Source organism: Megalobrama amblycephala, linkage group LG11 (assembly GCF_018812025.1).
Source record: "Megalobrama amblycephala isolate DHTTF-2021 linkage group LG11, ASM1881202v1, whole genome shotgun sequence".
In the NCBI taxonomy this organism is placed as follows: domain Eukaryota; kingdom Metazoa; phylum Chordata; class Actinopteri; order Cypriniformes; family Xenocyprididae; genus Megalobrama; species Megalobrama amblycephala.
In genome coordinates this window covers 40,826,195-40,840,033 of record NC_063054.1, presented here as the reverse complement: position 1 = coordinate 40,840,033, position 13,839 = coordinate 40,826,195, and the positions used below count along the sequence as shown (strand labels likewise).

Below are 13,839 nucleotides of genomic sequence, written 5' to 3'. Positions count from 1 at the left end.
ACGACACATAGCTATTTTTTTATGATACACATAACATATTTAGTTTAAATATACATATATACAGTGCAGTTTTTGATAAGAAAAATCTAAAATAAATAAATAAAAGAAGATTTTGGCTGGATTTAGCCTTTCAAACTGTCAAAAACATCCAAACATTTATTTTTTATGATTTTATATCACCTTCACTTTTGACATATGTAAATGTGCACAATATATATTCGATAAATATGCACAGAAACATCAGAGGAAAGGAAAATTATCGCATCGAACTGTCATGATTTTAGTTGGTACAGTCCAAAGCCCTCTAACCCTTCTTGCTAATGTTGCTGTGCTAATAATACACAGAGGAAACTAGAAGAAGGTAAATTACTCTAAATTCACATATATTTAATTAATGGACGTGTTTTTATATTTGGTTTTGAATATTAAAGATAAGTAAACGTTTGTAAGAGTTTTCTGCAGACGTATTGACATTAAAATCTCGTGTTTCTGTGAGGACGCGGGCCCAGAACAGTCACCTTCACATCAACAAACATTGATAATGTGATGATTTTCATTTTGACATTTCTATTTCGATTCATTTAATCTGTATCTGTAGATATTAATTCGGTGAGACTGAGTTTTGCAGACAGGCAGATCAATGAATGTTGCAGAATTACTGTTTTTCAGTCTTTCATTTCACATGACTGATATAGAGACATGTAATGTAGTCCACATTATTATTGACTATAATACCATATTTATTTATGTTTAATGTAACCAAAGCAGAAGCCTTTATATCAAAAGGTTTATAAGATGATGGAAAAACATACATTTAGTGTGTCCAAACTAGTGTAAATTAGAGGTGAAGTGAAATCATTAAACTTAAAGGATGTTCACTTTCAAATTAAAATTTCCTGATAATTTACTCACCCCCATGTCATCCAAGATGTTCATGTCTTTCTTTCTTCAGTCGAAAAGAAATTAGGGCTTTTGATGAAAACATTACAGGATTTTTCTCCATATAGTGGATTTCAATGGAGCCCAAACAGTTGAAGGTCAAAATTACAGTTTACAACGATACCAGACGAGAAATAAGGGTCTTATCTAGAGAAACCATCGCTCATTTTCTAAATAAAAATTTAAAAATTTATACGTTTTAACCATAAATGCTCATCTTGAACTAGCTCTCTTCTTCTCTATTTGAATTCCGGCAGTGTAGACACTGCTAAGTGTATTACTGCCCTCCACAGGTCAAAGTTTGAACTAATTGTTATATACTTGCACTAGCATATTGTATATGACAATTTAGCAGCACTGAAACTGTAATTTCAACCTGACCTTCAACCGTTTGGGCTCCAATGAAGTCCACTATATGGAGAATAATCCTGGAATGTTTTCATCAAAAACCTTAATTTCTTTTCGCCTGAAGAAAGAAATTATCAGGAAATTTTCATTTGAAAGTGAACTAATCCTTTTTTGTCTCTTTTCTTTAATCACAGGCATCATGGTGAACTTCGCAGCAGCGATTCGTGAGCACTGGGTCAATATTCTGGTCCCTCTGGGTTTCGTCATCGGGGTTTATCTGGACCGACGGAATGATCAGAAACTCACAGCATTCAGGAACAAGAGTGCTTTATACAGCAGGTCGTATGACATCTAATAAAATCTATAGTGTGTCTTTGCAAATGAATCATGTCTGAATGTGTAACTGTGATTTCAGGGAACTGAAGCCGGGCGAGCAGTACACCTGGAAGTGAGGCTCCTGCAGTGATATTTATTGGACCCTCTGCCCAGAATATGTATATTGTCTGTTCATCCACCGTGTCTCTGATTTCAAGCATGTTGGTGCAATAAATGTTGCATTTAGTTCTGTAATGCCTTGTAGTTTTTATTACGGGACGAGTGATGGGACATTTTGTTAGTTTGGTTGGTTTCTCTGTCACATTGCACTGGGTGGCTCCGACCACATTTAATTACATTTTATTAGTTCAAACTCTTGATCCACATCGCAATCATCATTTAATTAAACATCAGATAAAATCTGATTATAACTGCCTCATTCATTTGGTGTGATTTTGTTGCATCATCTGTGTTGACTAAAAATATATAATTTTTGTTTTCCCATCACACATTAAAGGGCCTATTAGGATAATATGACCAAAATATCATCTGCAGCGACATCTTTTTCATGCTGTATTTGAATGCAATAGCATAGTTTGTCAGAAGAACTGGTTTAATGCTGTTTTAGCAACTTTACAGAAATGTTTGTTTTCACAAAGTTTATGGATGGCCTTGGCAATGGATAACAAACACTGATTAAATATTTTAATTGTTTGCATAACTTCAGCAATTATGTAAATATATATAGTGGCCAAAAGTGATGTCTGGTCTAGAAAAAATTGACCGTCAAATTGACAAGATTTTATAAGCATATTGTGTAGCTGTGCTTGGAGTCAATTGTTTTATTTGTTATAATGAAACATGCCAAATATTGCCAAACAATATTTTTGGCCAGGCTGTCATACAAAGAAATTATGAAAACATGCAAAAACAAGAAAGAACGAAAATGAAATATTAATAAATGATTATGTTGTAATCAATGTATGCTTTTTCTTGTTTTTCTATGCATTTTGTTTTGCATAGTAAAAACAAAACTAGCTGCAATTTGCCTTTTTTGCCAAATAATTTTGTCAGATAAAATTTTTAAAGTTTAGTGATTTGTACTTCCTTCATATTTTCCTCATATTTTAGTTATAGAAAACAAATATCCCCTTTGGACAACACTTTTGGCCACTACTAATGTATAAATATATATATACAAAAAATTATATACACTACCGCTCAAAAGTTTGGGATCGGTACGATTTTTAATGTTTTTAAAAGAAGTTTTGTCTGCTCACCAAGGCTTAATTTATTTAATTAAAAATACAGTAAAAACAGTAATATTGTGAAAAATTATTACAATTTAAAATAACTGTTTTCTATTTGAAAATATTTTAAAAAGTAATTTATTCCTGTGATCAAAGCTGAATTTTCAGCATCATTACTCCAGTCTTCAGTGTCACATGATCCTTCAGAAATCATTCTAATATGATGATTAGTTCCTCAAGAAATATTTATTATTATTATCAATGTTGAAAACAGTTGTGTACTTTTTTTCAGGATTCCTTGATGAACAGAAAGTTCAAAAGAACAGCATTTATCTGAAATACAAAGCTTCTGTAGCATTATACACTACCGTTCAAAAGTTTGGGGTCAGTAAGAATTTTTATTTTTATTTTTTTGAAAAGAAATTAAAGAAATTAATACTTTTATTCAGCAAGGATGCATTAAATCAATCAAAAGTGACAATAAAGACATTTATAATGTTACAAAAGATTAGATTTCAAATAAACACTGTTCTTTTGAACTTTCTATTCATCAAAGAATCCTGAAAAAAAAAAATTGTACACAAATATTTTGTACAATTGTAAACAATAAATGTTTCTTGAGCAGCAAATTGACATATTAGAATGATTTCTGAAGGATCATGTGACACTGAAGACTGGAGTAATGATGCTGAAAATTCAGCTTTGCCAACACAAGAATAAATTACATTTTAAAATATTTTCAAATAGAAAACAGTTATTTTAAATTGTAATAATATTTCACAATATTACTGTTTTTACTGTATTTTTAATTAAGTAAATGCACCCTTGGTGAGCAGACGAAACTTCTTTTAAAAACATTAAAAATCTTACCGATCCCAAACTTTTGAGCAGTAGTGTATATATATATTTATAAAAAATTATAATATATATATATATATATATATATATATATATATATATATATATATATATATATATATATAAAATAAACGGGTAAGGTGAACACAGAATTTTTTTTTAAGGATATTTGCTTTACATGCTCATTTTAGCCTACTTTAAAATATTTTTTAAGTCATTTTTTATTACCTTATATGTCCAAAACTAATTTTTCACGAAACCTCACATACATAAAATATTACCCTTTATAGACAGTTTTTAAAGTAAAGAGTAAAGGAAGCACTCTACAGTACTATATGAAACAACCAGTTCTTTATTTACCCTTGTAAGTTCACAAGTCCCCACCCTCCCATAAAAAAACACTTTCTCATTGGATCTATGCAAATCTCATAGGTGGCCTATTCTGATCTCAAAAAGGTGAGTTGTCACTGAAAGGTGAGGAGTTCGCATCTATGATATACAAGTACACACACATACTGTTCGCACATATTTACCACAGAGCTGTTCAACAAAGAAAAACCTCAAAAATATTCTTCGGTTTTCTAAAGATGTTTTATACACATTGGATCATTTTAGTTTACAAAAATATGTAGTTTGGACAGATGACAACCGTATGATGTAGAACCCTCATTTTCTTTAGCCAATAAAATGTTTTTATTCAGCTGTCAAAGGTTCAGCTGTGCGGATCAGTCCCTTCTCAAACAGCAGCTCGGCCAGAGACATCTGCAAAATGAGATTCATTTCAAACACAACATACTGTAACATGTGCATAAAAGCAATTTCAACATGTCATTAAGCACTAAAGTCCTGCATTTTATAACAAATCCATGCGGTACCTTAGCCTCCGCTGTCTCACATGGTAAACTGGCCACAGAAACATACTTAGGATATGAATGAATCAGAAACTCCATGGCATCTATGTGCTGTTAAAAACACAATCAGTCAAATGCTTAATAGAAGGTAAAAGCTGCAGTCAGTCATTTGAGACAAGAGTGCAGGTTTACCTCTGCCTTCATCTCAATGCTCTTGGGTTCTTCTTTATGATAGACTCTAGAGTTCTCAGTAGTGTAATAAAGACACACAGTCTCTCCATCACTGCACAACCTATGAAGACAAGTTATTTTTAATTCTAACACATGGTTTAATTTTAAATAGCATTCATCACAACAAAACAAATTAATGTGCATCTTTAATTATACATTATCATATAAGCATCCATCTGGTCAGCACCCAAAGTTCTCTCATCACTTTACTCACTTTATGAGTTTGGTCACTGTAGACTGAGAAGTGTTACAGAAAAAATGATGTTCTGGATGAGGTACCTTGCAGCTCCAGCCCGCATCAGTCTGATCTGGGTTTGCTTCTTCAGTTCAACAGCCACATCGAGGGCCTCACCATCTCCCCATCGAGCAGGAGCCCCGTACACACTGCCGGCCTTCTCCTCTGCGAAACACACACAAATGCATTTTAATGAATGGACATGGACAGAGCTTATATTATTGCAATATCTGATACAACACAAATACTTGTTTTGAAATTAAGTGTGTAATTTCTTTACAATTGCAAACATATTTTCTAAAACACAGAACTGATTGAGACAGACGTCTATGGCCATGTTCAGACTTCAGATTTTTTTGCAGATTTTATACATATGGGTTTTTGAAAATCTGGACAGCAAAAAAAATGAAATTGGATTTTTTCAAATCTGATTCAAACTACATATGGAGGTTTGAAGATGCGGATTGGCAGGACGCTCTGGCTGCTCATATAGGATTTCAAACTGCCTTTTGAGTCACTCTTAAAGCGACGCAAACCAGTGACGGAAAGGCCGGAAGTATTCATACGGTGTTCAGCTCTGCACCGCAATTCAACATGCCGTTTATTTGGAGAGTGAGATGATGCACCTCGATTTTTCCTACATCCGTTTTGAAACGCTTGTCACATACATGGACATGCCTACACTGTAACCAAAGCGACCCATGCAGATATGTCTGGTCACACAAATCTTATTTGATCTGATCACTTGCATGTAATAGAGCAGACAGTGTGCCTGAAAAGATGTGGAAAAGATCACCTCTCAAAATACGAAAAACACAAAATGTGTGAACAAAATGCAAGTTTTGGGCACTTGTGATCCATATACACCACCTGCAGCAGTATTTCAATCACTAAAAACAGCGAGGCAGTCTAAAACGCTTAACGTGAAAAACATGTCTTAATGTACTAAAACAGTGATATTAAAAGATCAAATTCAGTATATATACACCTTATTGATGATGCATACTATACAGGCGAGCAGATGAGGCCAGAATATGAACACAACTCGCTAAACGCTCAATGAGCAACTGCACATTGCATTTACATTCTACATTCTAGTATGCATCATCAATAAGGTGTATATTGAATTTAGTTTTTTAATATCACTTACTACATTAGTACTTAGTACAAAACGACTGGCAGCCGAGGAAAGCCTTGTTTTGCCCTCCACGTGGGTGTTCCTATAAGGGTGTGACGTCACGTGAAAACTATGATTTGAGACTCACCAGCGTTCAGCAGAGGTGGAAGGCAGTCGTGCAGGAAGTCTTTGGCTTTCTGATCTACAGCAGCATCAACTGGAGCAAAATGTATCAGTTTCTTCATCAGGCCCTGAACGTGTGCATTGAACTTGTCTCTTCGTGGGTCTTCCTGTTCGAGTCATTTCAGTGTCAATATAGATCAGGAATGAACAGATATTAATGAAGTATAAACACAAGTACCTTCTCTGAGTTCTGAACTCCCATGAACTGAAGGTAATCGAGCGGCAGCCCCTTCCTGAACTCAACGTCTTCCTCCATCGCAATCTCCAGAGCTGCTGGCATCAACTGCAAATCAAATATATTCACTGAAGTCACAATATCATTGAGTGAATCTTACATAGAAATATCCGGATCATATCATTTCACTCCAAAAATCAAAAGAAATAAGGAAGCATATTTTCCCCCAAAGCTCTCATTTATGTAATAAATAAATAGATAAAATACAAAATTATTAAAATCATCCTTTATGTATTTCATTCATTTTAATTTTTTAAATTGTATACTTTTGTACTGTATTGTGAATTGCATTTGATAACTTACAAAATGTAAATTGTTGAGTGAATCTGGGTGAGTCTTACATGAAAATATCAGTAACACTTTACAATAAGGTTCATTAGTTAACTACATTAGTTATGATGAACTAATAATGAACTGCACTTCTACAGCATTTATTAATCTTTGTTAAATTCAACATTTACTAATACATTATTAAAGGTGCCCTAGATTCAAAAATTGAATTTACCTCGGCATAGTTGAATAACAAGAGTTCAGTACATGGAAATGACATACAGTGAGTCTCAAACTCCATTGTTTCCTCCTTCTTATATAAATCTCATTTGTTTAAAAGACCTCCGAAGAACAGGCGAATCTCAACATAACACCGACTGTTACGTAACAGTCGGGATCATTAATATGTACGCCCCCAATATTTGCATATGCCAGCCCATGTTCAAGCCATTAGACAAGGGCAGCCAGTATTAACGTCTTGATCTGTGCACAGCTGAATCATCAGACTAGGTAAGCAAGCAAGGACAATAGCGAAAAATGGCAGATGGAGCAATAATAACTGACATGATCCATGATAACATGATATTTTTAGTGATATTTGTGAATTGTCTTTCTAAATGTTTCATTAGCATGTTGCTAATGTACTGTTAAATGTGGTTAAAGTTACCATAGTTTCTTACTGTATTCACGAAGACAAGAGCCGTCACTATTTTCATTTTTAAACACTTGCAGTCTGTATAATGCATAAACACAACTTCATTCTTTATAAATCTCTCCAACAGTGTGTAATGTTAGCTTTAGCCACGGAGTACTATCAAACTCATTCAGAATCAAATGTAAACATCCAAATAAATACTATACTCACATGATCCGACGCATGCATGCAGTAGGCATGACGAACATCTTGTAAAGATCCATTTGAGGGTTATATTAGCTGTGTGAACTTTGTTTATGCACTGTATTATAGTCGAGAGCTCGGGGGCGGGGAGCGCGTGATTTAAAGGGGCCGCAGCCTGAATCAGTGCATAGTTAATGATGCCCCAAAATAGACAGTTAAAAAAATTTATTTAAAAAAATCTATGGGGTATTTTGAGCTGAAACTTCACAGACACATTCAGGGGACACCTTAGACTTATATTACATCTTGTAAAAACTGGTTCTAGGGCACCTTTAAAATCCTGTTAACATTAGTTAATGCACTGTGAACTAACATGAACAAACTATGAACAACTGTATTTTCATTAACTAACATTAACGAAGATTAAATAAATACAGCAACAAATGTATTGCTCATGGTTACTTCATGTTAGTTAATACATTAACTAATGTTTAACTAATGAACCTTATTGTAAAGTGTTACCAGAAGAGCACATTTCACACCAAAAATCAAAAGAAATTTTCCTCCGAGTAAAAATAATTACATAAGATTAAAAAAAAATCCAACTACTGTTAAAATCAATCTCTGTGAGTCCATGTAATGAAAATCAATGGCTGCAGCTTGGTTGATGTTTGAAAACCCACCCACAGCGATCGTGACTGTAAATCAATATGAGCCCAGTGCATGAACCAATGTCTTCTGAAGCCAAACAATAGGTGTGTGGAAGAAAAATACTAATACTTTAAACTCTTTTATTAACCATCACACAAGAGTGAGGAAATGATGAGAACATTTTCATTTTTGGGTGAACTATCCCTTTAATAGCCCTAAAATCACTTTCTTTAAGTAAAATGTTGTTTTTTCCTTTTGATTTTTAGTGTGAAGATGTTTTTGTGAAATTTGTTTATCGATAAAGGCTTGTACTTTCAGGAGCAGATCTCCCCAGCTGTTCCTCTGGTAGGAGGAGACGGTGATGTGCAGCGAATGAACGTCAGGCAGACAGTCACCCTGATGAATGAAGCCACGGGGAAAATACAGCAGATCACCAGCTTCCAGCACCACGTCCATGATGGGCTGCCCGATCTCTTTCTGACTGAAATTAGCTTGAGGAGAAATACAACAGACAGAGAGTTTATCCCCTTTAGAATTAATAAAATACTTGTGCTTTGAGATTAGTTAGTGTGTAAAGACTGTACTTACGACTGGACACCAGCGGCAACATTTCATCTTCACATCTGAGGGACGACAGAGAAACTAGAAGTTAATACTGCATCTCTTCACTTGGTACAGTTAAAGATTTTAGTTTATTTTTCTGAGGCGTCTGAGTCTGATATGTTACAGGTAATGTTTAAAGGGGTCCTATTATGCTTTTTTACATGTTCATATTTCTTTAGTGTGTAATGTTGCTGTTTGAGCATGAAAAAGTCCCTCCAGCTGGAGTTCTTCTCTATATCAGTGTCACTGTTTCTGAACTCCCTGAAACGCCTCCATTGTAGTCTTGAGTTTTCTTCCGGGAACGAACACGTCACAATATTCCTCATTTAAATAATTCCCACCCAAGGCATACATTAAATAAAGGGGCGGGGCCTGGTTGAGTTAGATAGTGTGTTGAAATTCGTGGTTATGGTAAGGGGCGAGACATTTCCCAAACACATTCAAAGCACCTGACCAATCACAACACACTGATCCAGCTGACCAATCAGAGCACAGTGTGCTTTTCAGAAGAAGGGGCTTCATAGAGACAGGAACTAAACAGAGCGTTACTGACAGACTGGGAAGAGAGGAGCTGAAACAATGGAGAATATGAGGAAAATAATGTGTTTTTTGAACATTCAAGCATGAAAACTTAATCTAGTAGAGCCCAAAAACAAATCAAGACTGAAAAAGCCTCTTTAAAATCACTCACCTAGGGTTGTACACTCTCCAGTGCTTTTTGCCCTCGAGCTGCACAACGAAAGCCTCTATATCGTCATAATGAGGAGCAAATCCCTGTGTCCCCGGTGGTGTTAGATATCTGAAAAACATATCACAGGTAAATGACAATTGACAGTGATGAATCGAATATTTATGAATAATGTTTATGCATCATCACATACACATTTGCACCCGCCATACTGCCAAACTTCTCCTGAAGAATGGAGAGCACTTGCCACACAGTGGAAGAAAACGCTTGAGGATTGAGCATTCTGAGAGAGCAGCCACTCTGACGACAGACAACAAACAACATCTGTCAATAAACTTCACACTTTTACAGTAGAATAAAAACTGAGGCTTCACAGACGTGTATATAGGGGGTGAAGCTGAATCTGACGCTCCCCTTAACCATTGAAAGGATACTATGACAAAGATATCGCTTGTATGAACCCTGTCAAAGCTGAATTTTCAGCATCATTACTCCAGTCTTCAGTGTCACATGATCCTTCAGAAATCATTCTAATATGATGATTTGATGCTCAAGAAACATTTGATTATTATCAATGTTGAAAACAGCTGTGTTTATTTTTGCAGAAACCGTTTGTTAATAAATATAAATTTTTTTAAGTTGGCTTGAAAAACATCCTAGCAACCACCCTGAGTACCTTAGCAAACGCATAGCAACAGCCTAGCAACCTCCCAGAATACCTTAACAACCGCATAGAAACACCTTAGCAACCACTCAGTGTACCCTAGCAACCGAATAGCAACACCTTAGCAACCACCCCGAGTACCCTAGCAACCGCATAGCAACACCTTAGCAATCACCCCGAGTACTAGCAACCACATAGCAACACCTTAGCAATCACCCCGAGTACTAGCAACCACATAGTAACACCCTAACAACCACACAGATTACCCTAGCAACCGAATAGCAACACCTTAGCAACTACCCCAAGTACCCTAGCAACTGCATAGCAACACCTTAGAAATCACCCCGAATACTAGCAACCAAATAGTAACACCCTAACAACCACACAGATTACCCTAGCAACCGAATAGCAACACCTTAGCAACTACCCTGAGTACCCTGGCAACTGCATAGCAACACCTTAGCAATCACCCCGAGTACTAGCAACCGCATAGCAACACCTTAGCAATCACCCCGAGTACTAGCAACCATATAGTAACACCGTAACAAACACACAGATTACCCTAGCAACTGCATAGCAACACCTTAGCAATTACCCCGAGTACCCTAGCAACTGCATAGCAACACCTTAGCAATCACCCCGAGTACTAGCAACCGCATAGCAACACCTTAGCAATCACCCCGAGTACAAGCAACCACATAGTAACACCCTAACAACCACACAGATTACCCTAGCAACCGAATAGCAGCACCTTAGCAACCACATAGCAAAACCCTAGCAACCACTTTGAGTACCATGACTCTATCTATCTATCTATCTATCTATGTATCAAAACTACTAAACTAAAACTATCAAACTGAAAACCTTCAAACTTCAAACTTTTAAAACTATTTCAAACTTTCTGGACCAGCTTTTTCAAGCCAACTTAAAGTTTGTCTCAACAAACTTTTTTATCTAGATTTTTAACTGTTCTTTTTTTCTAAGCCAAAAATGAATACCAGTAATCATATAACACATCAGTTTCATGTATTTGGGAAATGTTCATGATCTGTACCTCATAAAAATCCCACACTGTGTACGGTAACGCTCTTCCTGGAGGATTGTGTGTCTCTCTTTTTCCATTTGTGTAGCTCGTCACATCCAGGTTCACTCCATACTGCACATTCTCCTGAAAAAGCACTGAACATTATATCTGACAGCAACTTTAGATATACAGATTCCCTCTCAATCTAAGAACAAAAATTGCTTACGTTTCTTAAGATCTGGTCAAACTCAGCGGTAGAAAAGAGTCCTTTGTAATAATCTGGTTTCTGCCGTTGGATCAGCATTGGTTTCTTCTCCCAATTATCTCTATAATGTGGACAAAAAACACATCTTTAATTACTTCTAGACATCTTTACTAACTTCTAGTAACCTTTTCGGGTGACTTACTAAGTAAATCTAATGTAAACTGTCCAAGATAATGATCATATTTCAAAACCAATACCAAAAGAAACATTCAACATAATTTTCATGAAAAAGTAGTTGACTACAATGCAGAGCTGCACGATTAATTGTAGATTGCAAACTTGATTCATCTAAGTTTTGACAAGTACAATAACAGCAGGACTTTCAAATCTATGTTGATAACAGTTTATAGTTAGGATATAAACACTGATGTCTATAAAAAATGTATCAATTACATTGTTACACCAGTAGGTGGTGACAAGTGGCTGTTAAAAAAATGTTTTTGTGAATCATTGAATCATTCAATCATTCATTCACAGTTTCAATTTCAGCTGCTTTACAGAAGACGATACTGTCATTTTTCAGCTGTTGATTCAATTCGGTTTAACAACAGTGCCAATTTTGCAAATTTCATCAATTATGAAACTAATTCAATTTAGCTATAAATGTGTGTGGTCTCAAACCTGAGGAAGCTTTTCTCTTGGACTGGGTGAAGAAGCCACTGGAACAGTCTGTTGGCTCTGTCTCTGCTGTTGTTGACCTTCGCCAGATCCGTCAGGAGTGTCCCAAGAGCTGGACTGACAAATCCTTCTCCGTCATCTGTCTCACAGTCGTTCTCCTGAAAAAAACAGAACAGCATGAGCTTCAAATCTCCACTGATAATCCTGTATCTGTTGTTGTAGAGTTAGACACTTACGCCTTTAGACTTCTCCTTCTCACTGCTGCTGGGCCTCATGTGGGATTTCAGAGGTTTCATTCTTTTCTTTTTATTTGATTTCTTGTTAAATTGGATGCCATTCTCCTTCTTTTTGATTTTCTTTGCTGGCGGAGCCTTAGTCTGCAAAGCACAAGTCATGTAATTAAATTTAAAGCTCTTACAAAAATGGTGGTGATAAGTAATACCATGGTGTTTTTTTTTAATTCAAGGGTTTTCAGTCTTTTATTTGTACCCGCAAATGTTATCATCTTGGTGCATGGGACCCCTATTTTAAAATGTAAAAGGCAGCAATATATTTTAATGTATAAAGACCACATTTACAGGGTGAAAAATTAATATTATAAATATGCATAAAATATTATTTAGAAAACGCATCTACATTATTTTCTGTATTCAATATAGTGCTGAACTGTTAAATGTATTATTTATTTATTTAAAAATATTTTAATCAATTTACTTATTTTTTATTATTTTATTCAAGCTATTTATTTACTTGTGTATGTAGTATAACCTCATTTTTTATTTTAACATTAACAAATTTAATTATTTTTTATTTTAACATTTAGAAAATATTTAGTTTATATGCTTCTACATTATTATTTTGTCTACTTAATATAGTACTGTACTGTTGCATGTAGTATTTATTTAGTTTTTTAAATTAGTTTACTTATTAAAATCTACTTGTATTATTTTATTTATTTAGGTAGTATAACCTTGTTTTATTTTAACATTTACACATTTTCACTCCCCAGCGGACCACGATGACCACGGTTTTAAAAAATGTTTATTTATAATGTATACCATTTAATGATTTTCATATTTAGTGGAATTTAAATGGCAATCAAACTACATTTTTGTTAGCGAGTGAAGAGTGAGGATTTGAAGAATGTTTATGTAATATATTCTATATTCAATGTGTTTTCATTATATCAGAATTCAATATTGATGATATGATTAGGTTAACAACTTTTCACTAAAATGAGGTTTATGTTCCCCCGTAAAAATCATTCTGCCCTACAAAAAACACAAATTTCTCAAATGCAACTGTTTACCTGCACTTCTGGCTTTGCTCCTCCTGATAATGACTGATAAATAGATAAAGCAGACATGTGTTTTCTTTCCATGGCTCAGATCTCAACAGCAGCAGACATGAGACACATGAGAGCTTTTCTTCTGCAGAAGACAATACAAACAAACAGCGCTCACACTGCCACCTACGGTCTGGGGCTGCAACGACATGTTTAAAATAATTCCCCCTTACTACATCCCCCCGTGTATAATACATCAAACACACACATATACACGATTATCAGTTATTTAATTAATCTAAATTTATTTTATGCTGATGTATTATTACCAAAAACCCACCAGAAGTAATTGTAAACAGACTCGACGCGCT

The 13,839-nt window shown here is 35.1% G+C and overlaps 2 protein-coding genes across 3 annotated transcripts; one reads left to right on the top strand and one right to left on the bottom strand.

The window, feature by feature from the left end:
* Positions 1-227: 227 nt before the first annotated feature.
* LOC125278716 (NADH dehydrogenase [ubiquinone] 1 beta subcomplex subunit 1-like) lies at positions 228-1,857 on the top strand. The gene is made up of 3 exons (XM_048208063.1): positions 228-361; positions 1,482-1,626; positions 1,703-1,857. The coding sequence occupies exons 2-3, from the start codon at positions 1,487-1,489 to the stop codon at positions 1,737-1,739; spliced, it is 177 nt and encodes a 58-aa protein (XP_048064020.1). The 5' UTR covers positions 228-361; positions 1,482-1,486; the 3' UTR covers positions 1,740-1,857.
* Positions 1,858-4,046: 2,189 nt separating this feature from the next.
* riox1 (ribosomal oxygenase 1) lies at positions 4,047-13,827 on the bottom strand. Of its 2 annotated transcripts, XM_048208057.1 has the most exons (16): positions 13,809-13,827; positions 13,493-13,613; positions 12,420-12,560; positions 12,187-12,341; positions 11,527-11,626; positions 11,331-11,444; positions 9,806-9,912; positions 9,616-9,723; positions 8,910-8,944; positions 8,634-8,812; positions 6,506-6,610; positions 6,293-6,434; positions 5,072-5,192; positions 4,754-4,853; positions 4,586-4,672; positions 4,047-4,472 (listed from the first exon to the last, which is right to left on the bottom strand). In XM_048208057.1, exons 2-16 carry the CDS (start codon positions 13,562-13,564, stop codon positions 4,404-4,406), a joined length of 1,635 nt encoding a protein of 544 aa, XP_048064014.1. In that variant the 5' UTR covers positions 13,565-13,613; positions 13,809-13,827; the 3' UTR covers positions 4,047-4,403. The 2 variants fall into 2 exon arrangements, with proteins under 2 accessions (XP_048064014.1, XP_048064013.1); XM_048208056.1 differs by lacking the exon at positions 13,809-13,827 and having other exon boundaries at positions 13,493-13,632.
* Positions 13,828-13,839: the final 12 nt, after the last annotated feature.

Coding starts and splice junctions, on each gene's coding strand:
- riox1 (XM_048208057.1), bottom strand. CDS start 13,564: ATGGAAAGAAAACACATGTCTGCTTTATCTATTTATCAGTCATTATCA. Junction 4,854..5,071: donor ATGCGGGCTGGAGCTGCAAG/GTACCTCATCCA, acceptor TTGTCTTCATAG/GTTGTGCAGTGATGGAGAGA. Junction 4,473..4,585: donor GTGAGACAGCGGAGGCTAAG/GTACCGCATGGA, acceptor CTCATTTTGCAG/ATGTCTCTGGCCGAGCTGCT.
- LOC125278716 (XM_048208063.1), top strand. CDS start 1,487: ATGGTGAACTTCGCAGCAGCGATTCGTGAGCACTGGGTCAATATTCTG. Junction 1,627..1,702: donor AAGAGTGCTTTATACAGCAG/GTCGTATGACAT, acceptor CTGTGATTTCAG/GGAACTGAAGCCGGGCGAGC.